The 27880-nt window shown below is 36.6% G+C and overlaps 3 protein-coding genes across 4 annotated transcripts; 2 read left to right on the top strand and 1 right to left on the bottom strand.

Annotated features, from left to right (window-relative positions):
* Nucleotides 1-217: 217 nt before the first annotated feature.
* cenatac (centrosomal AT-AC splicing factor) lies at nt 218-6347 on the bottom strand. Of its 2 annotated transcripts, XM_044110720.1 has the most exons (12): nt 6285-6347; nt 6083-6209; nt 4904-5070; nt 4720-4818; nt 4575-4641; nt 4272-4334; nt 3303-3370; nt 3090-3201; nt 2953-2983; nt 2221-2322; nt 1901-2033; nt 218-799 (listed from the first exon to the last, which is right to left on the bottom strand). In XM_044110720.1, exons 2-12 carry the CDS (start codon nt 6200-6202, stop codon nt 682-684), a joined length of 1080 nt encoding a protein of 359 aa, XP_043966655.1. In that variant the 5' UTR covers nt 6203-6209; nt 6285-6347; the 3' UTR covers nt 218-681. The 2 variants fall into 2 exon arrangements, with proteins under 2 accessions (XP_043966655.1, XP_043966654.1); XM_044110719.1 differs by having other exon boundaries at nt 6083-6323.
* A 721-nt stretch (nt 6348-7068) lies between these two features.
* On the top strand, nt 7069-16872 carry erap1b (endoplasmic reticulum aminopeptidase 1b). Its single transcript, XM_044110711.1, has 19 exons — nt 7069-7392; nt 7692-8206; nt 8332-8470; nt 9053-9187; nt 9284-9404; nt 9604-9758; nt 9845-9958; nt 10063-10194; nt 10986-11117; nt 11323-11406; nt 11843-12000; nt 12152-12231; nt 12317-12500; nt 12717-12873; nt 14400-14584; nt 14683-14844; nt 14930-15070; nt 15218-15299; nt 15469-16872. Exons 2-19 carry the CDS (start codon nt 7722-7724, stop codon nt 15637-15639), a joined length of 2817 nt encoding a protein of 938 aa, XP_043966646.1. The 5' UTR covers nt 7069-7392; nt 7692-7721; the 3' UTR covers nt 15640-16872.
* Nucleotides 16873-19251: 2379 nt separating this feature from the next.
* si:dkey-283b1.6 lies at nt 19252-24116 on the top strand. Its single transcript, XM_044112540.1, has 4 exons — nt 19252-19338; nt 20750-20842; nt 21876-22134; nt 22254-24116. The coding sequence occupies exons 2-4, from the start codon at nt 20817-20819 to the stop codon at nt 22503-22505; spliced, it is 537 nt and encodes a 178-aa protein (XP_043968475.1). The 5' UTR covers nt 19252-19338; nt 20750-20816; the 3' UTR covers nt 22506-24116.
* Nucleotides 24117-27880: the final 3764 nt, after the last annotated feature.

Here is a 27880-nt window from a genome sequence, read left to right as displayed (position 1 = left end):
AATGTGTTTTTATTTTACTGAAAATATGACACAAAACCATCTTCCTTCTTGACAAGTTAAGGTGACTTTAAAAGGCTGCATGCTATTTTTTTAGCATAGGGAAGTAGAACACCACACACTGCATATTCAAAAGCAGTCATTCATCTACAAGTGACCTCATTTGCCTTTTGTGCACTTTTCTCGTAATTCTTTCCATAATATGATCTGAAAACGGGGGTGAAAGCTCATCATTTATAGGGTTACAGCCTGGTCAAATAGAAAACATATACTAAAAAATGTAAAGCTGCATTCAGAATAGAAACAGGACTGATATCTTGTTAACTTTTTAACAGGCAGTTTCATTTGGATTGTTCACGCCCCCTGCTGTTCACTGAAATAAAAATACCTTAAAACAATGTTTTCTGTTAACTGTAGGGCAAAGCAAGAGCCTAACAAAGCATGAGGCACAACTTCTGTCAACATAAAATGCAATTTCAATACTAGGCAAAATTACCCTTCCTCAGGCTTTCCGTTATGTAAATTGTAACTCTACAGCACAAGAGGGTACATGTCCTCATTAATTGTGGGGTGTTTTATTGGTTTCAACACTGCAAGAAAGCTTCACAAAAATTCTGCATAAAAACCAATTTAACACATAGAAACATCATTCCAAACCTTAGTACTAATGTATGGAATCAAGTTTTAAATATCAGAACTGGGCGGCTGTTCGACTGGTTTTGTTTTTTTGGATCCGCCGGTGGCAAGTTCCCGCTTTCTCTTCTGTTTATTCTTCTGTCCCTCCTCTTGTCTGAATTGGTGTCTGTTGGGGACAAAAAAATAATAAACTCATAACAGTGTAGACTTTAAGGTTCTTTAAGATGAGACAAAGTGTGACTGGATTAGACAATGTAAACTTGAACTCTTCCTTAGACTGTAAGAATCAGGTTTTCAGCATCTTGTCAGCTGATTTAGGTAAGACCAGCAGATTCTGAGTAAAACATTAAGCTGTTGAAGAAAAACTTAATGCAGTGTTCCTTGTTATCTATTTAAAAACATGTTACATATGTATCTATCTCTCAGAGCTTAGAGGCAGCTTGTATTAAATCACACTGACATCAAATATCATAGGTGGAATGTAAATTAGAAATATGACATCTTCAATGCTTGAACATGAAAACTAACAAATGAACCATTAGAACTACTTCTTAATGTAAAATGACAATTGATTATTATATACCAAATGAACAGGAATTAAAGAAAATAAATAATTATTTGTTTTAATCACTGCTGTAACATACTAACCCTATAAGCAGACTGCAAAACACAACAGTCTGTGCTAATTTGTGAACGGCCATATGACCACTGATGACAGCAAAGGACTCACCAGCAACACAGTATCCACTTGTAAAAACATGGCTGATTCCATGTACCACAGATGTGAAGGAGTTATCAGAAACGATGGTTATGCAACTAAATATTAGTTTATGATTCTAAGGAAAGATGAATCTTTCAGCATTTCTTAGTTTATGTAGTTTATTTTTGTGTTTGTAAAGAAAGATGTCAAAACTGCTATTTTTTAACACGACTTTCTGTAAAATATTGTAATATTCAATTACTTTTTCCACTTTTTTGATTTGAAATAGAATGTGCAGTATCCCAAATGCATTTATGTTCATTGAAACACAATTTATTTGAAGGATTTTGAGGTTTCCTCACCTTTTTAAACACACTGCTGTTATTATGAACGTAATTGTATTGCTTTCAGTTGTCCGTTCTGACAATTGTATGGACCTCGAAATTGAAGGAACTAAACTTTCTTACTTATAACTAATACAGCTTTGCCAAATGGTTTCTTATTTTCCCTAAAAATATCTCCAATGTTCTTCAGAAGTGGTAATTATTTTCCCATTGTGGCTCTTACCTGGACTGCCAGCGCCGGCCACTGTTCCACACTCTACCAAAAGAGGGAAGCCAGTTGGCGTCTGTATGAGAGCTGTGATCAAAGTTGGCTCCCACTCTATTCGGAGGAAGCTTCCTTAGTTTTTCTTGCTCCTCTGGAAAAAAGACAGATAATGACTCTGTTGTTACACAGAAGTTTGATGTGTCTGGAGTACCTAGTTAAACTGTTAAGATAATGCAAACTTCAGGACTTTCTAGAGAACAAAAGTGACTCATAAACCTGAATTAATAACTAGTTGGCCTTTGTACATCAAACAATGCAAGTGCTAAAACATAACATACTTTGCTTGAGGAACTCCTGGAGTGACGGGCCGATCTCAGCCTCTGCCGCTGCTCCAGACGGCCCCTCTAGTGGATCATCTTGGAGCCAAGGTGGAAGGGCTCCTGCAACACAAACAACGCAATGCTGAGCTGTTGAGCTAAACTCAAACCTATTACAGAAACAACACACCATGTGAGAAGACCAAAACATTAAATTAAAAATAGATAAGTTGGAACATACAGTCAAGACAAAAATAATGTTTTTCTCACTGTCAAATAAGTGAAAATCAATGATTCAAAAGCTTGTGCACCCACCCAATTTAAAGCTGTCATTTTTGTCTGGGTTAATCAGCCTCTGCAGGAATGTTGAGTCACTTTTCTTTACAACATTTCTTCATATTAATGAGGTTTGCAGGAATTTGTAGACACACAGCTCTGTTGCAGAATTTCATTCATGTTGAGACATTTCAACACCAAATATTTTCTGTCATGTTGCTGTAGTTCTCCTGTTTTTTTTGGGATAATTTTTCTGTTGATGGCCCAATTTTAGTCAAGCTACAGCCGTCATACACCAGAATAGAATTTAGAGGTAAAATGGAAGAAAACAGAGGAAATTGTGGTCAAACATAAGGTCAATATATCCATTCTTCCAAAACTGTGCTTGCCTGCATTGTGTGGAGACAGATCTCGAAAGTCAGTCATTGTAAAGTCAGCAAAAGTATATGAATAACAAAAGAATTAACAAGAAGTTACCTGTATGCACATTTCCACTGCTTGATGAATCCTGCAAAAGAAAAAAAAAAAGACTGACTTGAATTGCACCAAATTAGTGAAAAAAATAATACAAACATATAAGCATTCAAAGTTTCATAAAAAAGCTGGGAATTTACCTGATAACCAATAAAAGTCAGACTTTGTCCTGCAAGTGTCCAGGGCGCCTCAATAATCGGGTCAAACCTGCTCCGAACCTTCTGCTCCGACACTTGAGACTGAAACTGAGAACTGGTTCCCAGACAAGACGATGAGCCCCAAACAGAAACATCACTCACAGTGAAATCAATGAACACATAAAATGTTTTACTGTTTTACGCTGACAGCGTTACCTGACAGAAACCTCCACCGATGGATCGGTGCTGCTGGGTCCATTTGATAACTCCCGCTCTTCATTGGGCTGATATTGATTCAGGAAAAGCCAACATGGGTTCACAGAGGATATCTCACATCTAATAATGCTTAACTTCAGTTTTCTGTTATCATTAAACAATTTTGGGCTATATATTTTTGAATAAATCATCAACTAATTAATACCTTCTTTTTGTCTACAGTGTATAGTTAACTGACAAAGGGTGAAAAAAATCTAAAACAAAAATAAAATACAACCCAAACATAAAATATGAAACAAGGTGAAAAGGTTGGATTTAAAAAAAGAGGAAAAAATCATTAAAACATGGCTTTTTGTATGTGTGGTGATAGAAAAAGTGGTAGAAGGTACGGTGAAGAAAGTTTAGTAGTTATTGGAAATATTTGTGCAAAGATTGATGAGAAATGATGAGTGATTTTTAGGGGGAATATTTTTGAAGCTGCTTTAAATATTTAAACAAACTTTACAATTATTTCATGTATTTTTTCAGATGGATTAAAGTATATAGTAAAGTTATTAAATAAAAGACTAAATCCATTTATTTAAATTTCTTTACTAGATTTTGCCTTGAAACCGTTAAAATTCATAACCGATTTTGCTTTTTAATCTTTCTTTTTCTGTCCTGCAAGTTCCACTCAACATTTCTTTCCATATCATGTCGATCAGTTGGTAAATTACTTTGCAACATCATTACACCTCTCGACTTGAATTTCCAAATAGCTTTTAGTTTATTACAACTTGCATAAGTTAAAATCCTAACTAGTTAAATCTGTGCAACCCAATCTCATAAATAACCTCTGGGTGAATATTGTTTACCTCTTGTGATGACTAAACATTCAGCTGGAAATAAAGGGATTTTCCTTTTTACATAGAAAAATACCAGCCAAGGCCACAGTGATGGATACTGCCACTGCATCTTTGGAAAACAAACCTCTAAAAGACACTGGAAGACCTCCTGGCGGTGCTTTTCCTGGGCCCGGATAACATCAGCTTGCTGCACACATGGAAAGATAAGCAGGAAAACAATACTGTTCGTTAGCATTCACTGCACACTGTCACGCCTCATTGCCTATCAACATAGTCCAGACTGAAATAACTTTAGCGAATAAGTTAATTCAAGAAAGATCAATTTAAAAAGAAAGTGTGCAAATAAAATTATGTAAGCACACGACTGTTTTTTGGTTTAATCTCAAGAAAGATAACAAAAGTACAACTCAAAATGTTTTTTCATTACCTGTTTAATATACTCATCTTCCTTTTCCACAAAGGACTCCAAAACTTTTGCCGCTTCAGCCTTAAACCTAGAAAGAACCAAACAATGTAATTGATTTCAACTGATTTTAAATCCATATTTCTTTCATACAAACTTGTTGTCTTACCTTTCAGTTTCTTCCTCTGTGATTAAGACTCTATCTCTAAGCTTGGGGTCAGCCTTGTTGTCCCACCAAAACTTATAAGTACTGTTTCTGTGTTCTCGTCTGGAATGAAAAGTATTTGAGATTTTTAATACCCAGTGTTTAAACAACAGAATTTAAATACAAAAGTTAACCATAAAAGACGTACGTGGCCATGTGCTCCAATAAGCCTCCATGCATCACTGTCATGTTGTCATCTGTGACGTTCCGTTCAACTTCAAGACCACAGCAGTAGCACCAGAACTTCTGCTTGTGCTGAGTGCAATCAAACTTTTCCACTTGGGGTTTTTTAAGAGTTTGTCGTGCTTCTTTGACCTGACAGACAGCCATCATGGGACAGTCATGGAACAAAAATAAATTAAGATTACTATCAAAAAGCAACAAGCTAATCCATTTATTAAAAAAAAAATAAGAATTTTAAAAGCGTTTAATAGGTACAGAGCACTGATTAAAACCATAATGCCTTTTCACTGACGGCTTAAATCAAAACACAAAACGGTAAATAGGTATTCAAAGTTACATTTGTAATGGTTGAATTATGAAAAAGAAAGAATCATATTTTGATTTTTAAAATAGTTTATAGTTTTATTTTTAAAAACTATAAAAACACATTCGATTTGATTGGAAATGTAATGCAGCAAAAATATTTATTATGAAAATATAATGATTTTTAAGTTGTAAACTTAAGTCCAAAATAATATTAGGACTTTAGACCAATTAGGAAGACACCTTTTCCCAAAAGTGTCCCTATGTTGAGTTAAAATCTAGAAACAATCCATCATATAGCAACTAATTTTTTAGTATCTGTTACCTATTGACAACACAAATAAATCACATGCCATTGTTACACTGTTAATATCTGAATAAATGCTACTGGTATGGAAAAACATGGTATTTTTCAATATCATACCAATATTGTTGGTAGTTTAAATAAATGAGTTTAAACATAGTTTGCTATTGCAGATCTGTGAACCTGCAATAGCTGTAAACTATAATCATCCAAATTAATATGGATTATTGAAATGACCCCAGTCTTAAAAATAGGAGTGGATTTAGCTCCATTACAATTATATAGTTTATTGTGTTGAATGTCATGACACATTTGGGGACGACTGTTAAATAATAGCTTAAACTTGTCGCAGAAGTAGGGGAGAAACGGCGAAAAGATAATAAACAGTCTCACGGTTAGCAGCTAACATCATTAGCAACTGGCCTGGCATGTCAGAGCATTATAATTGTAGTATTTGGTGATGCAAAATGATAGAAAAACACACAACACATTGCAAACAACATTTTTGCACAAAATGTGCTAATTTAAGCTCCTCACCTTTTCAGTAAATTTAAGTAAAACGACCCTGAGTCTGCTTTGGTGATTTTTTCCAAAGATATGTTTCTTCTTCCCGCAGAATGTTGTCTGATTACATATGGCGCAATAATATGCACCCATTTAGTCCCTGTGAAATAATCCCAGCAATTATTGAAAGTTAAAGAGAAAAACCTCCTAAATGTATTGTTTATCTCATAATGACCCTCGGAATATCCGGTTGACTTCTTCGCTCGTGGTTGACAGTTGGCAAACCACCTCACATGTAAATTTACTGCCACCTGCTGGACTTTTGAAAATTACATTTCATTGGTGACCCAGGACAGGTTGCAATGAAGTATTTTCCAAACAATAGTCTTAAGTTTTATTTTAAAAGGGTATTTTTAGAGTATTTAGGAATGTTAATAAGACAATTTATGCATTCCTAATGAACCTAATATTCTAGTAACACACTGTAAACATAATACTTGATTTAAATCCACTAGCACAAGTTGCTTTTTGTTTTTTATTTAGTTTATAATGTATCAATTATTCTGAGATGATAAAATATTGTTTCATGATATTCATTTTATTATCAACTCTGTGGTCTGCAAGCTTTAGAACATTGTACAGCCTGCCATGTCTCCTAAAATGTTTCCTGTTGGAATAAATAATGGTCTTGTTTAGTCCTACTAGAAAAACACTCAATTTGGTGCATTGTCTTATTTAAGAGACTAACTGATTTGGAGTCCCGCTAAATTATATAATGAATTAAGACAAGTTTCCTCATTCCATTGAATAACAAGTGGAATTAGTCATGTTTAGTTTTGCTTTTTTAAAATGGTTTTAAATTAAAAGATACTTTTTAGTTTTCACTTATCTCTAGATTTTTTTCTGGCAAGAGGAATTTGCTCCTCTTGACTCCTTTTAAAATTAAGCAATGTCTCCCTCTGGTGGTCTGAATTAGTTTAGTCATAAACACGTTGGACTTCCTGGTCCTTTCCCAAGAGTGTCCCTGTGAAAATTATGCTCCTGGTTCCTTTGGTATTTTTAGGGACTTTAAAGCAATGTTTTAGCCCACATTTATTTACTGTGAAAGTTTTAACAAGACAAAACCAGGCGGGTTGTTGTCATGCCCCGCAGTCTCTGGACTGTGTTGGTTTGACTTACAGAGGTGGGAAAGCATTACATTTTAAAAACCGAGGATGCTTCTCAGTTTGTGACACGGAAATAACTGCTGACAGCTCTCCACCGTTTCCTGCCCAGCATATAATTCCTCCTCCAGCTTTTGTTTCACTTTCACTCTTGACAAACTGCGAGGAGAAGGTGAAACGGTAAGGTGGAAGAATATTACATTTTTAAATCTAACATAGATCAATATTGAAGCTGTAAGATCATACAAGTTCTTTCTTTATGTGAAATATGTATTCTTCTAGTTGTTTGGCGTCTACAAATGAATGAAGGTTTTGGTAAAATCGAAACTGTTGTGCTCATGTCTTCCCTGCTGTTGTCCGTGAATGTGCTTGTGTTGCAATTATTTGATTAAACTGCTCAACTGTGGTAATTTACTTTGCGAAACAATTATGAATCTAAACTAAATTCTGCATGTTTGTTCTTTTTAATAATATTCTAGGTGAAAGGATTTCCTGTTGTCCTTGCCACCATGTTTCCCCTCCTGCTGGTGCTCTTTGTTTCTATTCATCCCTCATCTGGAGCTCAAATCCCAAATCAAGATCAAGCCAAAGCGCTTCCTGTAGCCACCAACGGTGAACCCTTCCCTTGGGACCGCATGAGGCTTCCCGTAACCATCAGCCCCTTGCACTATGACTTGACCATACACCCAAACCTCACCTCCCTGGACTTCACCGGGGTGGTTCGCATCAGTCTGGATGTGAAAGAAGACACCAGTGTCGTTATCCTCCATGGCAAGCAAATGCACATCTCCAACGTGGTTCTCCTGGCTCCTGAGGGCGTCCGGCCTCTACGGGTGCTGGAGTACCCTGGATTCCATCAGCTTGCTTTGCTGTCCGAATCAGTTCTGACCAAGGGCAGAAAGTATGAGGTCCAGCTGGAGTTTGCTGCAAACTTATCTGACAGCTTTCATGGTTTCTACAAAGGCAGCTACCGTACGGGCAGCGGGGAGGTCCGGTAAGGTCACATAATATGATCTTCAACCATTACTGACACTTCCATTTGGCTCTTTCCAATCTTTGAATAAAACTCTGAAATTGAAAATAAAAAGGCTGTGAATATTTTACCCATCTGTCTCTCAGGGCCATAGCATCTACGCAGTTTGAGGCGACCTTCGCTCGTGGAGCCTTCCCCTGTTTTGACGAGCCTGCCTTCAAAGCCAACTTCACCATACGGATCATCCGTGAGCCACGCCACATTGCCATTTCCAACATGCCCAAGGTGAGTTTGAACATTTCAGAAAAGGAAGGACAAAAAAAATATTGTTTTAAAAAAAAAAATCTTTAAGAAGTCTAATTTTCTGTATTTCGTAAGCAACAGAGGCAAGAAACATAATGAAAGACAAGACCAAAATATATTTATTTATTAATTTTGACTATATGCACAACATTTAGTGGTAAACTATCACTGAACTTCACACTGAACACACCTTCCCCACTGAGACATTTGACAAAATTATACTTTAGGCATGCTTCAGCAGGAACAGTGAAGTTTTTTAGAGTTAACTTAAAATTGATGGAGTTAAGTAACCAACTATCCTGAGTCTTGACATTAGGGATGGAGGTCCAGCTATCAGCGGGACGACAAATCATAACATACAGCCAGAGATATAATTGAGTTGTTTAGATGTGTGTAAGTATTGACTCAAGGCGGCCAAATACAAATGTATGCCACACTTTTCTGAGTTTTACTTATTAAAGATGTATTACTAAGTTAGAAAGGTTACGAAGAAAATGCATGACATTTTGTGTCTGTAACATGACCAACTGTAAAATAAAAGCAGAGATTTTTTTCTGTTTGCAGGTTAAAACAGTGGAGTTGCCAGGCGGTTTGCTTGAGGATCACTTCGACACAACCGTAAAGATGAGCACTTACCTGGTGGCCTACATCGTCTCTGACTTCCTGTCTGTGAGCAAAACAACAAAGCATGGAGTTAAGGTGAGACTTCATTCATGGTACTGGCCAAGTTGTTTCACATTTTATTGCACTCATAAACAGTTTTTTAATAATTTATTTTACTTTGATTGCCTTCAGATTTCTGTCTATGCTGTACCAGAGAAGATTGATCAGACGGCCTTTGCTTTGGATGCTGCAGTGAAGTTGTTAGACTTCTATGATGATTACTTTGATATCCCATATCCACTTCCCAAACAGGGTTAGTGAAAACACATTGTACATTGTTATTTGGTCTCTGGTGCATGTCAGCTGACTCTAAGATGAATCCATCTTTAGAATGTATCCATGCTTCCAGGAAGCATTATAAATGTTAAAACTAATTTAGATAGAATTAAGCATCAATTTGTCAGCAGGGGAACGTTCCACATTTGATTCCTGCTTTATGTGGTTCCCTGCAGACCTGGCTGCTATCCCGGACTTCCAGTCTGGCGCAATGGAGAACTGGGGTCTGACCACCTACAGAGAGACTGGCCTTCTCTTTGATCCTGACAAGTCCTCTGCCTCCGACAAACTGGGCATCACCAAGGTCATTGCCCATGAGCTTGCTCATCAGGTATGTGTTAACTTTGAGTCTTTATTGCTCCTCAAGAGGTTACAGGTGAATTAAATCAGTTTTTACTCTTTCACCGATTTATCCAGTGGTTTGGAAACCTGGTGACAATGGAGTGGTGGAATGACTTGTGGCTAAATGAGGGTTTTGCTAAGTTCATGGAGTTCATTTCCCTCGACATCACCTACCCAGAGCTTCATGTGGTGAGATCCCAACTTAGAAAACTTATTGTATCTTTTACCTTCTTCTGTTCCTGGTTCTTCAAGTTTAATTCAAACTAAATTTCTCCATGCTGTCTTTATCTTAGGATGACTTCTTCTTGGGCAAATGTTTTGAGGCGATGGAGGTAGACTCTCTGAGCTCATCTCATCCAGTTTCCACACCAGTGGAAAACCCCACACAGATCCAGGAGATGTTTGATGATGTGTCTTATGACAAGGTCAGTGGTGTATCTTGAAAGATTTAAGCATTAGATATTGTGGGTTGTGACCATACAAGGTGCTAGAACGTTATTAATGAAGATCTGGACAGATCAGCTGATTTTTATATATATATATATATATATATATATATATATATATATATATATATATAGTTTTAACCTAACAGTTAACTTAACTGTCTAAAATTTTACCTGATCAGTGAATGCTTTAATGAGGTAAGATGACTCTATTAAATGGGAACTGTATTTTCAACAATGTGTCAAGACATGTCTGAGGAAAATAAAGGCTGCAAGAGAAAAAAAAAACAATTTTCAGAATATGCAGGTTGAAAGTAGTATTGCAGAGTTACTTCCATAATATTTCCATAATACTGTCAGCCTTTTCCAAGACAAACATAACAGACAAGGGTAGAAATCTCAAAAAGATAAAACAGAGTTCAGGAAAGGATCCACATTTACTAGAATCTACACACTGTTTTTGTAATGCTGGCTAACCATGTTAAACCCAAATAAAAGACGCTACAGCCAATTTAAATTTCAGCTCTGTAAAGATTTGTCTTTGTTTTAAAAAGTATTAATGACATTATGTTGTCTTCTAAATATTAAAAAGCAATCCAAATATGTCCTGGATGGTCAAATCATTGCAAAAACCAGAGATCAGAAATATGCCACATATCTTCGGTTGATACATCTCTAATTCAAGGACACGTAAAATAACTTAATTTGACATTATCCACATTGAATTGTTTATTTTCTTGCTAACTGTGTTTGTGCGTGTATGTTTTCAGGGGGCATGTATTCTGAACATGCTACGGGACTTCCTGAGTCCGGAAGTTTTTGAGATCGGTATCATCCGATACTTGAAGCGCTACAGCTACCAGAACACTGTGAACAGCCACCTGTGGGAGAGTCTGACTGATGTGAGTTAAAATCGGATCCTGACTGCGTTTGTCGTCTTTAATTAATCTCTAAGTAAACTTTGTGGATGAGTTGAACACTCTAGCATTAGTTGTCATTCTTCATGCAGTCTGAGAAATGTCTTTTTAATTTCTTTTTTCTTCTTGCTGTTATTTTGATGTTGTCTTTTCTGATGTGTGTTTTTATTCTCTGTTAAATTTCCACCAGATCTGCAGCTCAGATGCTCTGGATGAAGGTCGACTGAAACACACAGAATTCTGCTCTAAACGCAAACTCCAGTCTGGAACTTCTGTGAGTTTTGCTGCTTGGTTCTACAGAGCAACAGAATAAATCCACCATTCCTGGTTTTCCTGCTAAAGATGTTCAGAATGCCTCAAATTGGTTAATATTTTATTGCAGATGCTTATTCTCATTCTGAAAATTTCTCAAACATTTACTTTGTTTGGTAACCGTGTTGAGAAAGCGCACGGTTTTTTTTAATAACGTTCATATCAGATAGATATACTTGGCTCTCTCCTCAAGCCTTACTTCTCATAATTCCAGTTATTATAAATATTTCAAGTACTGATTCGAATGTAGATATAAGAAGTATGTTGTGAAGGTTTTTTTTTTTCATTTAAGCATTCTTATGTCACTTAACAAAAATACTGTGATTGGTAGAGTTATATTAAAGAATTGAAGTAATTCATCAGGCATCTAAACATGATATGTGTTTGCCCATGTTTAGAAGTGGTACTCTGATGATGAGCTTGATGTCAAGACTATCATGGACACCTGGACACTGCAGGAGGGCTTCCCACTGGTCACAGTAGAGGTCAAAGGTCGGGAGGTCAGACTCAGTCAGGAGCGTTTCCTGAGGACAGATGATCCCTCGCTCACTGAAGGGTAATAGACATGAAACACATAAATATACATTATTACAGTTTGCTGACATTCCTTCTTTAAATGATGATTTAACACTATTATAATTTATTAAATCCTCAGAGTTCTGGTTCTTTATTTAATGGTTCTTGTTTTCATTTACGTTATATGTCAGATTCCTGTGGCAGATTCCTCTAACGTACATGACCAGTGCTTCCAACACAGTTCATCGTTACCTTCTCAAGACAAAGACTGGTGAGGTTTAAATTTATTCACATCATCCATATGCGCAAACTTCACGTCAGTTAAACTGTGGTTGTGCTTCTTGCCATGTACATAGATGTGCTCTACCTGCCAGAGGAAGTGGACTGGGTGAAGTTTAATGTCAACATGAGTGGCTATTACATGGTCCACTATGCTGGTGAAGGTTGGAACTCCATCATCAAGCTGCTGCAGTACAACCACACGGCTCTGTCTGGAAACGACCGGGCCAGCCTCATCCAGAACGTCTTCCAGCTGGTCAGGTCTGTCCCACTCTGGAACAATTTAGTGTGGTGTTGGAATATTTGGGTTTAGTAATGCAAAGCAAAAATTGGTTATATTTTAATCATGCATACACTTAAGAAAAATAACATTTATCTGAAACATAAACTTACTGGTGAAATACATCAAAACAATCATAGACTTGTATGTCAGTTCTGTGGAAATGTATAAACCTCATTCTCCTATGTGTGTTTCAGTGTTGGGAAGGTGAGGCTGGATACGGCCCTGGATCTGTCCCTTTATCTTTCCAAAGAGACTCAGATCATGGCTGTGACCCAGGGCTTCGGAGAGCTTGTGCCTCTTTACAAACTGATGGAGAAGCGAGACATGACAGTTCTGGAAAATCAGATGAAAGTAAGATGACTTTTATTATATGCCTAGAACCAAACGTATTTTTGTGTCAGCTTGAATAAAATACAATTACATAAAATGTTGAGTTACAGTTAAAGGACTCCTTTGCAACAGACTAAGACCACACCATGACACTAAAAATCAGCTACTCCTCTCAAAAACCATCTGTTCTTCTAAGGTGTACCAAGACTGCAGTGCACACCCTAAGGTGAATGAGTTCCTCAATGCAAAGGAGTCTGATAGCAGCAGTGATTTCTTATCCATGACGTGTGACCCACTGAAAATGCACTGGTTGATCACCAGAGAATTTAAAGGAGTGGCCATGCTGGCCTCCTGCCAGGTCTCTAACATCACTGACATCACTCCAAGTAACCTAATTTTTTTTGCAACCTTTGGCATTTGGATGCCTTGGGTGCAGGGGTTCACCAATCTATCTACAACAAAACGACCCAGTAGCTGAAGAAACGACTCACAATTAAACAATAGGGACCTTATACATAGAGATTGGTATGTGCATCACACACCTCCAAACTGTGCATACATTCCTGTCACTGCATGGGAGACAGGGATTTTGAGTGTTTCTATCTGCTTATAAAATGTATTCATCATTATGTCAAAAAGAAGCTCTGGCATCAAATTCACAATGAATAGAGAGAAGAAAAAATGCAAGAAAAATCACATAGGGTTTGTAAAATAATTCAACTATTGCTGTAGACTAGTTAGTTAAAATAAATATATTTTGAATATAGTAAAAAAATTGACTTAAAAAACATGCAGATTTTAGAATCATAAGCACAGTTCTTCCTGAATGCACCTGTAAAGATGAGAACACAGAGTGCTGTGGCCATGGAAAAGTTATTGCACAGAATAGCATGCTCAGCTGTGTGAAGCATTAAAAATAATCACAATGACAAAATGCTTTCAACTGCATCTGATAGACTGGTGAGTATACTGATGGTGTACTCCTGGAGGGCCACTGCCCTGAAACTTTTAGATGTGCCTCTGCTGCACCACACCTGAATCGAATAATTAGCTCATTAGCAAGGCTCTGGAGAACTGATCTACACAAGGAGGGGGTAATTCAGCCATTTCATTCCAGTGTTTTGCACCTGTGGTACATCTAAAAACTGCAGGACAGTGGCCCTTGAGGACTGGAGTTTGAGACCCTGCCCTAAAGCAAGTCTGAAACTGATGGTCGAGGTGCAAAAACCACAAATTTATATTGGGAATTTATGCAGATTTTGAGGAAAACGTGCCGGAGAAGTTAAGGTACTTTGTATTGATATCTTAACCAACACAGGCAACTATCGATGTGCTTGGCCATCCATTGTTTTGGATGGGCTAGAAAGGAGTAGAAAAAAAGCAGCAGAAAATCCAGTTGGCTGAGTAGCGAGTCTGTCACACAAATATTAGGTTTTCCATATTTGCAGTGATCATGGGGATTATAGGTCAGTCGTAATCCGATGTGAGCATAGCCTAGCAGACTGCATGGCACATTGGTATTTCACACTCCTTCTGTTGTGCCTCAGGGTTACATTGTGGATCTTTTCCGGGATCTGATTGATCGTCAAGAATGGAGTGACTCCGGTTCGGTGTCTGAGCGAGTGCTGAGGAGTTACCTGCTGCTGTTCGCTTGCGTCAGGAATCATCCTCCCTGTGTAGCCAAAGCCACCAAGCTCTTTAACCAGTGGAAGGATTCAGATGGCACCATGAGGTCACTCTTCAGCTTCAGAATAATTAAGCATTCGAAGGGAAAGAATGAACACTACCAAACAATGTTTTAAATAGTAAAATCCATCCCTCTTCTCGCAGCCTCCCTGTTGACATCACTATGGCTGTGTTTGTGATTGGAGCACGAACACCAGAGGGGTGGGACTTCCTCTTTGAGAAATACCGCACTTCACTGCAGATGTCTGTCAAGAGCCGCATAAAGTCTGCCATGACCGTCACCTATCTGAAGGACAAGCTCAAGTGGTGAGCAGCAGTTAATCTTTGTTAAAGCAAACGAAGAATTCACTGCACTATTCTTCAAAATATTTTTCTTGTTTTCCATCTCAAGGATGATGGAGCAGAGTTTGATAGGAGAGGTGATGAAGACCCAGGACCTCCCAGATGTGGTCTTCTCTGTTGGAAGGAATCCTCATGGTTACAAACTGGCCTGGGACTTTCTCCGAGCCAACTGGCACACAATGATCAAGAAGTCAGAGCACTTTACTCTTCACTACTCGTGATTTTATATAAGTGATTTTTACTGCATTTGTATTAACATTTTTTTTTACTCCTGGTTAATTTAAACAGAGCTTCTAAATTTTGATAATGACTGCATATAATTGCCTTTTTGAAACAGGTTTGACCTTGGCTCTCACTCTGTATCATACATGGTGCTTGGCGTGACCAACCAATACTCTACCAGGGAAATGCTCCAGGAGGTAAATATTTATTTTAGTTGACTTTTAAGAAACATATTAATTTACTTTTTTATGTCAAGGTTTTGTACTTTCCTTTTTTTTTTTTTTTTTTTTTTGCTAATAAGAGAAAAGCTTGTATTTTTAGAAATGTGTACTTCCTGTAAGTCTTTCACCTGTTCCTTTCCCTTAGATACGGAGCTTCTTCGACTCGCTGACAGAGGAAACTGGGTCAAAAATGAGGTGCATCCAGCAGACCTACGAGACCATTGAGGATAACATCCGCTGGACAGACTCCAACTTTCCTCTGCTAGAGGCCTGGCTGAACAAGCACCAGCACAGACCATCTCATGAAGACTTATAGAGCTAGGGGAGTAGTTTTTGTTTATTTGTTTGTTTTACTCCACTGTTCAAGCAGATTCTGGTTTCTCTTTCCAGAGGTGAAACCAGATTAAATTTTTTTATTAAGATATTTTAGGGAGCCCAATTGGCTCTTCAAACCTCCACCATCAGATCCTGACTGGAGCTCTTCCTTTATCTGGATTTGTAAAGATTAGCCCAGATTAAGGAGTAGACGAAAGGCGCTTTTCTGCTGGAAAGTTGTGCACTAACTAGTTAGTGCACAACTAACCGGTTGTGATTGGAGCACAACATGTTTTCATGTCGTTACTGACATAAAATCAATTTCATGTCAATAACAACCTCTAAACATTTTGCACTAAAACGCTGACTAAATTCTTTATTTTTGAAAATGTGATTATTTTTAATCAAATATACTAAGATAGTTTTTCTTCTTTCTCAAATCATACAATAACTTTGTTTTAAGCTTCTCTACAGCACATCTAAAAATGCACAAATAGTATTTAATTTCAGACCCACCAAAAATAAAGTTATTTTCTTTGAGGAAGAAAAATGTTTCTTAAAACATTCACCATACTTAAGAAAAAACAGTTTATAACTTAACAATTAAAGGTACTTTGACTGGTCAGAGCTGTAAACACTGTGCCTGAATATTTCTTCTCTGCGATGCCTGAATTGATTTTGAGTGTGTGTTTTGGTGTATAAGTGTGATCTTATGTCAGGTCTTTGGTGGGATTTGTTTTGAACTGCTGTAAAGTTGTGCTTTTGTAAAAATAAATTTGGATTGAAGATGCATTTTTCCAGAGAACTCTGACAACATGTTGTAAATAATGTGTTCTAAGAAATGCACTGTTCAACAAATCCTTTATTATTGTAAGGTATTTTACTACCAGATAGTTTTTCACTAGCAGCCCAACACAAAAGAGAAGTGAAAAGGATGAAGATTGTGTGATTACTTAGGAGAGACTAAAATTATGGTTTTTTTTTTAATTTTTTATTTTTTTTTATTGTGTATCAGTAAACAGAATGGGGAAAATTAATGACAATTGATGAGTTTTTTTGGTGAAGCTCCTCTTGGCAGTAGTTGTCAAATGTGTTGTAAACATGCTCTCATTTATGAGAGACTGTGAAGTTCACATCACTTTGGCTTCATAATGTTATTTTGTTTTGTAGGTGAATTTAATGTTTATTGAAAGAAATTTGGAGGAAATAAAGTTTGTTTCATCTTTGGTTGTCCTATGTGCTGTCCTCCTCTATTCATTTCAATTTAGTTTACAAATTTAGTTTACATTTATTCATTATGATTTAAGCCTGGACTTTGACTATGCCAATTAGACATGAAACAGCTTCAAGTATGGTTTGATGCAAACTGTTTTATTGCTGTATTGTATACTTGAAGTTCCTGGTGAAAGATGAGCCTCTATCTGAGCATCAAGTCCCTTTTTGCCTCAGTTTCTCCATGAATGTAGCATCATCTATTTTCCTATTGTCCTTCACTGCGAAAGGGAATTATTTTTAACTTCTTTCAACAATTTCTTGAAGCCAATTTTATGAAAAAAAGAATGATTTTCTTCCAATATGTTCTTCCATGTGAACTGTGGGTCTCTCACCTCAGGGCAACCATGAGCCTTAAATCTGTGGCATGTCCTTGACAAACCAACCTGTCAATACTTGGCCTGCCTACTTTGGTTGATAGTCATATCTTAGTAGGTTTGCAGCTGTGGCACAATCTTTACATTTTTAGATAGTAAGGTATATTGTTTTACAACCTGATTCCATCTGAAATTTCTCTGAAAACATTGAGAGCCATGCATCTTTTTCCTTCCACTACTCAGGCTTGTCTTCAATTAGTTTTCCACATAAAACCACAATAAAAAATATATTAAATGTAAGTCACTGTAACTATGGAGATGGCAAAGCCTTTTCTGAACTATTTTATCTAATTGAAAGCCATGAACCATGATTAATCTGCAGCTGAAGAGCAAAGAGCTCTTTTATTATTAGTAATTACTTAAACTTTGTATGTTCTCTTCCAGACAGCTACATGGATTCAACCTTTGTATCCTTACACTTCTCTAAACAGCAAGCAGGAGTTTTTCCCTCACTGTGAGACAGTTTACTGGTCTGTGAGGTCAATATTTAATCATTACAGCTTTCTTGTTTTATGCCAGTCACTTGTGCACATTTGCGCTCTTCACTGCTGTTTTGATTTGCTTTTCTTTCGGACGGCTGCTCTGATCATAATGATTTAATGTCCTCTGCAGCTCAGAGAAGAACAGACACGGCAGGAAAAAGATAATGTCATTCCTATCACTGCTGGGTGTGCTTGGCTCATGCAGAACAATGTACTTCTATGTAAAAAAAAAAAAAAAGAAGAATGAATTTTCATTTGCATTCTTAACAAAGATGTCCTCTCAAGGTTGTTTTTGTCTTTTGCAACCTTTTAGCAGTGGTGTAATATTGTACTCTGAGAAATTATTTGTTCCAGATAATTAAAGTAATTGTAATGTTAGACAAGCATAACCTGATGAAATGAAACTTTTTTTTTTTTCCACATTGCTTTGTTGCTGCAGGACCTGAACGACTGCATGCCTTGCCCTCTGATAGAACCATGAATTATTCTCACTTGCAGAAAATTCTGAAAATCCTAAGGTCCAGCTCTGTTTGATTCAAAGATACATAAATATTTTTGGAAATTATTGGTCAAGGCCCACTCTTAAATCTGTGGTATGATCTTAAATAGGTTATTTATATTTTAAAAATATTCCATTGTGGTTATATGAAAACAAGTGTGCAAAAGTGAGAGGGGCAAAATTTCACCACAGCAATGTAAAACTCTCATTGTCTGCTACTGCAAAGACTTAGTGGTAATGCCAGTTTAGGTAGGAGGATTATTACTTCATATGAATTTGGATTTGGATTCTAACTTTGCAATAATAAATAAAATAACTTATTTATTATTGTTTTTTATTATTAAACTTTAATTTACTCAGGTCACTGTCATTTAAAGAAAGTCTGAATTTCAGACTCTTTATAGCTTTGTACATCAGGCTTATTTTAACTGAGTTTAGCATCAGTGTGATTTCTATAAATAACTCAAACTTTGTCCATTTTCAAAAGGTAGTTGTTTGCTGTGAGAGATACAAAATGAAACAACTGTGTCTTTGCAGGTTAAACAATGACCTTTTGTGAACACAGAGGGAACATGAGGACTGAGGACTCAAACTGCGTGGCGGGAAGCTAACTGTTATCCTGAACTCTTTCTAAACTACTTTAGCTATCAGTTTGTCTGGAAAAGCACGGTTGCTCCTTTAAATCTCATAACACTGTCATAAATTCTCACGAGGAACCATTTATCACAGAGTAATAAAACACAACGTCAATCTCACACAGATCACACATAATGTGTGCATGTTTTACTTGATAACCTATATTTTGGCCTTTGGTGAGGCTTTTGGTTGTTGACCAGCTAAGGAGAGAGATTTCTGAATGCATTTTAGTGGCAGATAAACATTGTGGGCTTTGCCCTTGCTCTGATGCATGAGCACACACAGCACATACACACACACACCCACACACACACTCTCACGCACACATGCACGCTCTCTAACTCCTGGTCAGCACACCCACAATAAAAACTGCACTCTGCTCCAGTGATTTTGTCCTTTCAGCTCCACACCTGGGAAGGACACATCACGTAAAGGTAAGATCCTGAACCTCACCTTTTTTGCCACTTTTTTAAAACTTGAAACGTCTTTCATAACAAAACTTTGATCGCATTTAATCTGAATTGTTGTCAAATGGACCGTATCGCAGAAGTCTGTTTGTTTAGTGAGTATTTACTGACTTTGCTGCGATTTCTATGTGCTCAATGATCCGGCGCTGGGAGTTTTGACCTCTCCTATCCTTTATGTGATTTGTTTTCTGTTGTGAATGTCCACTTGTGTTAAATACATTCTCAGCTTGTTAAAAACTAGTTTTTCTCAAAATGTAATAACTTTTTAAGTTGTCAAGAAAACTAAAGTTTAGTCAAAATCTGTCATAATCACAAAACTAACCTTCAGAGCTGATAAAATCTCATTTGAAAACAAGGTATTTTTATTGACTAAAAAATACATTCATGTTATACATTATAATGACAACTAAAATCAGGATTTATTGCTTAGCAAAGCTAGCAGTACCTCACAAAGTTCTTCATTAGCTTTTTCTCAGCAGTCACATCTCACCTCCTACAAATGAATGAGATTTTATGTCACAGGCTCACTCAAGGTGGTGCATAGTGAAGTGGAACGAAAATAATAATATTAAAAAAAATAGTCAAAATTATGGGCAGAATGCTCTGGAAAGTTAACCTCATCTGCAAACTCCTTCCAGGATTGTCCTGTATTTCTGTAGTTTTACAAATTAATGATGATAATGTTTTTTTCTCCGATTGTTCTCTTAAAAAAACTCTGAGACAGAACAATCATATTTATACTGATATTAAACTACTCAGAGACTCACTGATTGTGTGAGGGGAATGAGTACAAATAATGATATGCAATAATTAAAAAAACAAATAAACCACAAAAAAGCAATGTAGACTATTCAACTTTGCCTCAAAAGTTGGTTGAAATTATTTCAGTCTTCAAAAATGGAGTATCATCTAAGCAGAGGTTCTGCCAAATGTAAATGCCTGTTTCCTTGACACTGCCTGACCTCCTTTCAAGTTGTTATGTCAGTTTTCTCAGTGCAGACATGGAACATGTGAGAATACAGTGATGATAAACTTTAATCATCACTGTACTTTTACGTAATACCAACCAGTGCCGCCATGTTGAATAACTGTTAGCAGTTTGCGGTCACCACAGGGCAGGCTGTTTCTGGGAAGAAATCAGTCTCTGTACGACAACCATATCTTTTCCTTCAGTATCAATGGGCAATAAAACCCTCTTACATCAGTGTGTGGAGGACAAAACATTTATGGGTTTGTGAGTACAAAGTGTGTTTTTATTGATTTTGGCAGAAGATGAAGATCTGCTTTGTATAGAAATCTGTGGCTGGTTGTCAGTGTTATGAAATCACTTCATCATGTCATTTGCAATAGAATTTATTAAATCATGTTTGCTCTTTAGGTTCATTCTGTTGTTCGTGGATCCATTTCCATTCTTATCCATCCTGTGACATCCTCCCACGGAAAGAATGATAAACTCCTTTCCTTATCTAGAGTAAGAATCATCTCCATTCATCTCTACTTTGGGTTGTTTGTACAAAAAACAGGCATTATGTGCATAAATGTCAGTATAATCATAGGCTCTTAAAGACTTATTTGAACCACTCTTTTTTTTAAGAGCTGAAACATTGTGTAGCAAAGAACTGCAAAGAATATCAAAAAGTATATTCCTCCTTCCCTCCTCCCCTGTGTAGGAATTTTATTTACTCCAGCATGAAAACTATTCCCACAGGCAGAAATAAATACATTTATTTCTGCCTGAACAATAAATGTTCAGGCAGAAACATTTATAATTGTTTAGGCAATTATTAGTAATTGCCTAAACAATTACTAATAATTGTTTAGGCTTGCCAAACCTAAAAATATTAATTATAACAATAAAAATCACATCATAACCTGACACTATAAATCCCAAGTAGCAGTTTCAGCCCATTGTCAGTAATTCAATATTTTTCACCCAATTATTTAGATTTTTAGGATTTACTTTATCAAACTAAAAAGGGTCAAATGAATGACTGAGAGCCCCAAAATTATATTACTCCCTTGCAATGAATGAAGTATGAACTATACTAAATATCTACAAACATTTAGGAGCCTTTTTCTCTCAGTTTTATTTGAGTTGTCTCCTACATATTAAAACATCCAGATATTTCTGGGCCTGTGTGGTAAATAGAAAACCAGTTGCTGTTCTCTTGGAAACAAAGACATATATTGAACTTCCTACACTACCAGAAAGTGTTCATTTGGGACAGTGTGCAGTGTGTGTGTTTCCCTTTGACAGTACTTCACTATTCCTTGTGAAGGCATCCATATGAACTATTGTAAGCCCTGTAAACCTTTAGGATTCTGTAGCTTCTTCTCCAGTGCAGGGGAGAAGGAAACCTGTTCAACAGAAAACACACAAGTAGCCTGGGTTCGAATACAAACATGGGTGGTGAGAGGAAAGAGAGTTTGATAGCTGTTATCAAAATAATTCCCCAGCCATAATCTTATGTTTCTGTTGCTCGTTTCTTCATCTTTCTCTTAAGGGTCTTCCTGGGCTTCCTGGGCTTTGGTCTTTCCATCCTGTTCTGCACCAGCTTCTGCAGATCGTGCGCCCGTTTGAGAGAGGAGCAGATAGAGAGGGAAGCACAACTTCACAGCGAGCAAAGGAGCCAGATGCGCTCCATATACTTCATCCCCTTCCCTCGAAATAACTCACGGCGGGACAGTGACGAGAGTGACGAGCTCACTCCACCAAGATACAGTACCACCATCCGCTATGAGCCCCCACCATCTTATAATGAGGTGATTCTAACAATGCACTAGTTAATGACATGTTTTATCTGCAAGTGCCAACTTTGTTTGATTCGTTTCCAAGTTTAATTTGTAATTCTTTGGTTTTCTTTATTTTTTTTATGTTTCAGTTGGGAATTAAACCAGATGATCTCCCACCTCCTTACACAGAACAACACATTTCTGACTTTTTAGTCACACAATCACCAACTCATACAACCGTGGATATAGGTGACATTGGCAACAGCCCGGGGCAGCATCTTGTGGGGGAGCGGCTTGGGTATCCCCCGCCACCACCACCTCCTCCTCTCCCGAGTAATCTTGTTTCTTCTCTGAATGTCTATAGATACTCACTGCCAAACACCCGCCAACCCCCCTGGTGAGCAACCTCAATGTGGGGGGTGGAGTGTGCTGGTAGGGTGGTTCACCCAGGGTGCCAAACAGGCTAGGACCGTCTCTGCACGGACAGAGTAAGGCAGAAGCTTCACCCTGATGATCATGGACAATCCTGTGTTGCCTTCCTACAGCTTTTAATGTTTGCGTTTATTTTTTTCTATTTTATTTTTGTGTCATTGTGAGACATTTGCTCATTCTGCTTTCATTTTACCTTATTATTTTACATTTATTTAATAAAGTAACAGCCCAGTGCTCCGTATGAAAACTATAAGTATTGATGGAGTTCATAATCTTTTCAAGACTTTGTTTTAGTTTGTGCCCAACATCATGGGCTGAAGAGTGTTTCTTCCTGCAATCAAAAGCCTGTTTTCCCAAACTGACACACTTCTTGTTGGCATTGTGATGTTTTAATGATAGATTTTGAACAAAAATATTTTTTCAGCTTGTTTGTATGCAGCAAAAACACAGTGATAAACTGAAAATTATGTCATTTGGTTTTCATGAGTGAAATGTTCATCCATCTGGTTCAATTCACAAATGTGTGCACAGATAATTTAAGCTACATTTTTTGGCATTAATTTAATTTTATCCTGGTGGTGTGAAAGTGCAGCTTCGAAAGGGGACACAGTGCCTTGCAGACAAATCTTCAACTTCTATCCAATGGATGAATGGATTGAGTGATGTGGAAATGGGTTTGAAATGGTTTTTGAAGTATGTGACAGATTAGATTTTAAAATGGGCGGTGTGTATTTCTATTCAGTCAAACTGAGATGACTCTTTGCAGAACCATCTTTTGCTGATATTACACCTGCCGGTCTTTCTGATTTCCAGCTTGGCATATATGAAGACATTTTTGTCCATATGCCTTTGGATACTCTATGAATCTCAAACAAACTAAATGGAGATGGTCCAATCTGACTGATTGCAAATATTAGTTTCCAAGTTTTTCCACATATTTTCTATTGGATTCAGATTGTGGACTTTGATTGGGCCATTCTGCCTCTATACTGTGATAAAATCCTACACGTTTAAAATTTAACTACACATTAAGAGAATTTTTGTCTCAAAAAGGGGCGGTGCATGCTGTTGCTACTTGTAAAAAAAATAAAGGAATTGTTCTTTATAATTTTTACTTATGAACAACTTTATCCTGGTCTGTCATTTACAGACCAGGATAAACTTTAACAAATGTTAAAGTTTGTAATTTAAGCTTAAGAAAATGTTAAAAAGTCCTTCAGTAAAACAAGCTGTTTCTGTGTTTAAGTTCTTTACATATTGCTTTAAGAATTGTATGGCAAAACTTAAAATATTGCAAGACGTTTACCATGGGATAAAAATATAAGTAATATTTATTGTAGCTGGTCTACTTAAATCCTCTGATGCACAGAGGACAGATGTTTGTCTATTATAAAAAATATTTCCATAAGATAACATATGCAAATCCTTCAGTATTTCAGATGTCTTTTTTTTCTATGTGAATAAATGTTAATCATGATGTTGCCATATAAACTCCTCATAAGCATTTATAAATATAGCATAGTAAATGCATGCATGTCTTTATTTTGCTTTTGTACAATGAAATACATGTTGATATGTTTTGTATGTGCAGCTTTTGTTTTATTCAGAGAAATTGCCTATCTTTTCGAAGGTGAGCAATGTTACCTGGAGCTCCACTAAAACCAGAACATATTGTGTGAATCAAATTTGAAATAACTTCTTCATTTCTATTCCGATTACAAGAAAAGGTCAGTAGCATTTTTTTTTTAAGCTCTAAAATGCCAAAGGGTTTTGGACCACAGCAGTGTGTCTAAGCACTTTTAAATACATTTGTTATTTTAAAGAAATTGTCATAATATGGCCAGTTCTCTTCAAAAGGAAGTTCACAGGGCTGCCAGAACTGAAGTCCAGGGCCTAAAATGTTCAGGCAAAAAAAAGATTAAAAAAAAAATAGTGTTACTGAATTTCTCTTTCCACATATCAAGATTTCTTCATACACAAAATGTGGAGGTTGAGGTTGTTTGGTTCAAACTGGACACCAGATGGTGGTACATGCACATACAAGCCATTTTTTATTGAATCAAATCATTACCAGCATTCTTTCTTTCTTTGTTAAAATCATCAGCTTTCTAAAAACACATTTCAGGCAGCTCTCTATTTAATACCTTTTTTCTCAACAATCCTCATTTGAAATTTTCACTATATGAAAATCTTATCTCTTGACAGGGCTGCACAGACCTCTGTATGGTAAGGATAAATATAGCTTTTACATTTAAATTGTTTTTATGGCTGCTGTGAGTCACCCTGTGCACAGGGAACATGATCCTAGCAGGAACACGTGATTGGACCAAACCTGGCCTTGTATGGACATTTGGTTCCGTACTATTAAGCTTTTATTGCTGAAATGTGTCAGAGGTTATCAGGAGGAAAATGTGATTCAGAAAGGTGATAGTATGGAGGGTGTTGCACCAACTTGGTTGAAAATGGCGTTAAACTTAGATCATCTGACTTGTTAATTGCATTATATATTTTGATTTTGTAATCTGCTTGAATAACAGGGTTTGAAAGTTCAAATAAACCAATCAAATGAACCATATACAATAATCTGTATAGTACATTAGTACGTCGGATGAGCTAAAGAGCAGAATTTTATCTACAACACCCTCCACATTTATTGGGATCCCTGGGAAAGATGTGTAAAAATCTAGCAGAAGAACTGATGTAGGAGTACTGTAATAAAAAGTAAAAAAGTGAACAGCAGGAGAGGAAGAGGGTTTAGTTTTGGCAGCATTATCTCTGCTGATGCCAAACAAAACACCACTGTAGATTTAGATACTACAGAGTGAAAAAAAAATTACAGAAAATATAAAGTTAACACTTGAATTTACAGCAAATATTGCAAATTTGAGAGTAGTGGAAGGAGAAAGTAGAAGAGTGAGGAAAAGTAATAATTGTATTCTCTAGTAGCCTAAGCCCATGTCTACAGAAACAGTTCAGAACAACCTAACCCCTCACAATGAGGCATGAAAGGAGCAGAGCATTGCATTCTCTCCCACCAGATCAGACCTTACACTCTACCTCCCTCGACTCCCCCACCCAACTACCAGGCACACATTCCTATTTTTAACTATGAGCTTTATTAGAAAGGAACATTTTAAGGCTGGTTTTAAAAATTGAAAAATGTCTCCATACGAGAGAAGCCTGATAACTACAAGGTCCATGGAATGGAAACAAGATCCTTACCCTGTAAAGTTTGCCTTCTTTAAGATTTCTTTAAAAAAAAAAAAAAAAAAAAAAAAACTGTTCTTGGATATAAGAACACAAGACAGCTGTTAACGTTTAGACATCATCATAATGTTTTTGTGGGACCTTAAGTTACAGAACATATTTTTACTTACAAAATGTATCTCCCACTTCATTCTGATACTCTTACCTATGCTCCTTTCAGTTCAATTTCTCTCTTTCTTGGTTTCTCCTACATTCTTAATTTGTAGAGTAAATCAGCTTGTATTGATTTAACCAATTAAACCTTGTAACACCATTTGGAGCGGCTTGCTGTAAAGTTGGGTAACAGACTGGTTTCATATGTATGGTAACAAAAAAGAAAAATTTGAATGTAAAAGTTCAAATGTATTCATACACCTTGAAATGTTCAAAATTGTGTGACATTCCAAACGTAAACTTTACTTGAATAAGATTTTATGAGATAAATAGAGGAGACATATGTTAAAAATGTTTTACAATTAAGGTGTGAGTGTGTATTGACCCCTTCAGAGGTTCGCTACAAAATATTAGTGAACAAACAGAATCATGAAAACCAAAGAACACAGCAGAGAGTTCAGGGATGGCTGGGAAGAAAAAAAAAAAAGTTAAATAAAAAAATTTAATAGTAACACAATGCCTTAAATACCTCAGAAAGAGATTTTTCAGTTAAATAAGCTGACAGACCAGGAGAGCCTTAGTCAGAGAAAAAATAAAGAGGCCCATGGAAACTCTGGAGGATTTGCAGGAGCCACAGCTCAGGTGGGAGAATAGCTGGGGTACTCCAAATTTGGTCTTTGAGCAAAGATAACAAGATCTTTGACTTGTTGAAAGAAATTTAAGATGTTACATGGAGTTTGCCACATACCCTCTAGGAGGCACTGCAAACACGTGGAAGAAAGACAAACTTTAGATTTTATTTGTAAAACAATCAGAACATTTTGCATGGTTTTCCCTCAACTCTATACATAACAAATACATTTTCCCAAGTTTGTGGTTTTTAAGTAAAAAAATCTGAAAACAATTAAACTGTTAACATTAAAAATGATTTAATGGTGTAGAATTTACATTTTAGGGACATACACATCAAAAACAAAGTTTGAAATTAATTTATTCTTTCAGGTGCAGACATGTTGCTGAGTCCCTAACATATTCTCACTCAGATGGTCTGAACTTCACATGCTGGATCCTGGAACAGATTTGGAGGCAGAAATAAGCCTGAGGCCGAGTCGACAAACAGAAGACAGGACAATACAAAAAGGAATGAAGGGGATTTGACTTTTGTCTGTGTACGGTGTGTGCAGTTAAAGAGTAGAAGAGGTCAAGAGAGTTTCTGAAAATATTCAGGGAGTATTATGTTTAAGTGTGTTAATCTGTACTTTGACAATTGGTGGCGCAGCAAACTTTATCCATGGTTAGTGATGTTAATACCTGTTTTTACTACAGAAGATGACGTGCTCAGCAAGTCTTTCACTGCTCTGTGATATTTGTCTGGCTCATATCACCAAAGAGCTGTGACTCTTTACACGTGCATGCAACACTGTGTGTGGACGGCTACTGTGCCACTAATAAAAAAATAATAAAAACATTAAAATAATGAGCTGTCGGAGTAGACTGGATTCATATTATCTTGCTGTTGTTAAACTTTCTTGTTGATGATAAAATATTGAGTAATAGCTGGCTCTTTACAATAGACACAGTATATTTGCACCATATTTAAATTAATATTTCCAAGAGCAACATTATACAAGTTATAAGTAAAGGAACAAATAACACAGAAAATACATTGCTACTCATTAGTGAGTGCTAATTTGTGTTTTTACTGCTCCAAAATTAAAAAATATATATTCATTTATAATATTATTTAAAATTTGCACAACTTTATGCAACTCCATGATGTAAAATGTCAATGAAATACATTGAAATTTGAGATTGTAACATGACAAAATGTGAAAAGGTCCAAGGAGTTTGATTGGAAAGGATGTTTAAACATCCCAGTTTATAATGGTGGCTTTGTCACAGGATGTGTGTGACAAAGCAACCATGATTGATGTGACAGAGGAGGCTACCATGGATGGGTGTTACTTAACAGACAACATTTCTT

Source organism: Gambusia affinis, linkage group LG03 (genome assembly GCF_019740435.1).
Source record: "Gambusia affinis linkage group LG03, SWU_Gaff_1.0, whole genome shotgun sequence".
Classification (NCBI taxonomy): Eukaryota; Metazoa; Chordata; class Actinopteri; order Cyprinodontiformes; family Poeciliidae; genus Gambusia; species Gambusia affinis.
The sequence above is the reverse complement of the archived record's forward strand: the minus strand, read 5'-3'. Positions and strand labels throughout refer to the sequence as shown.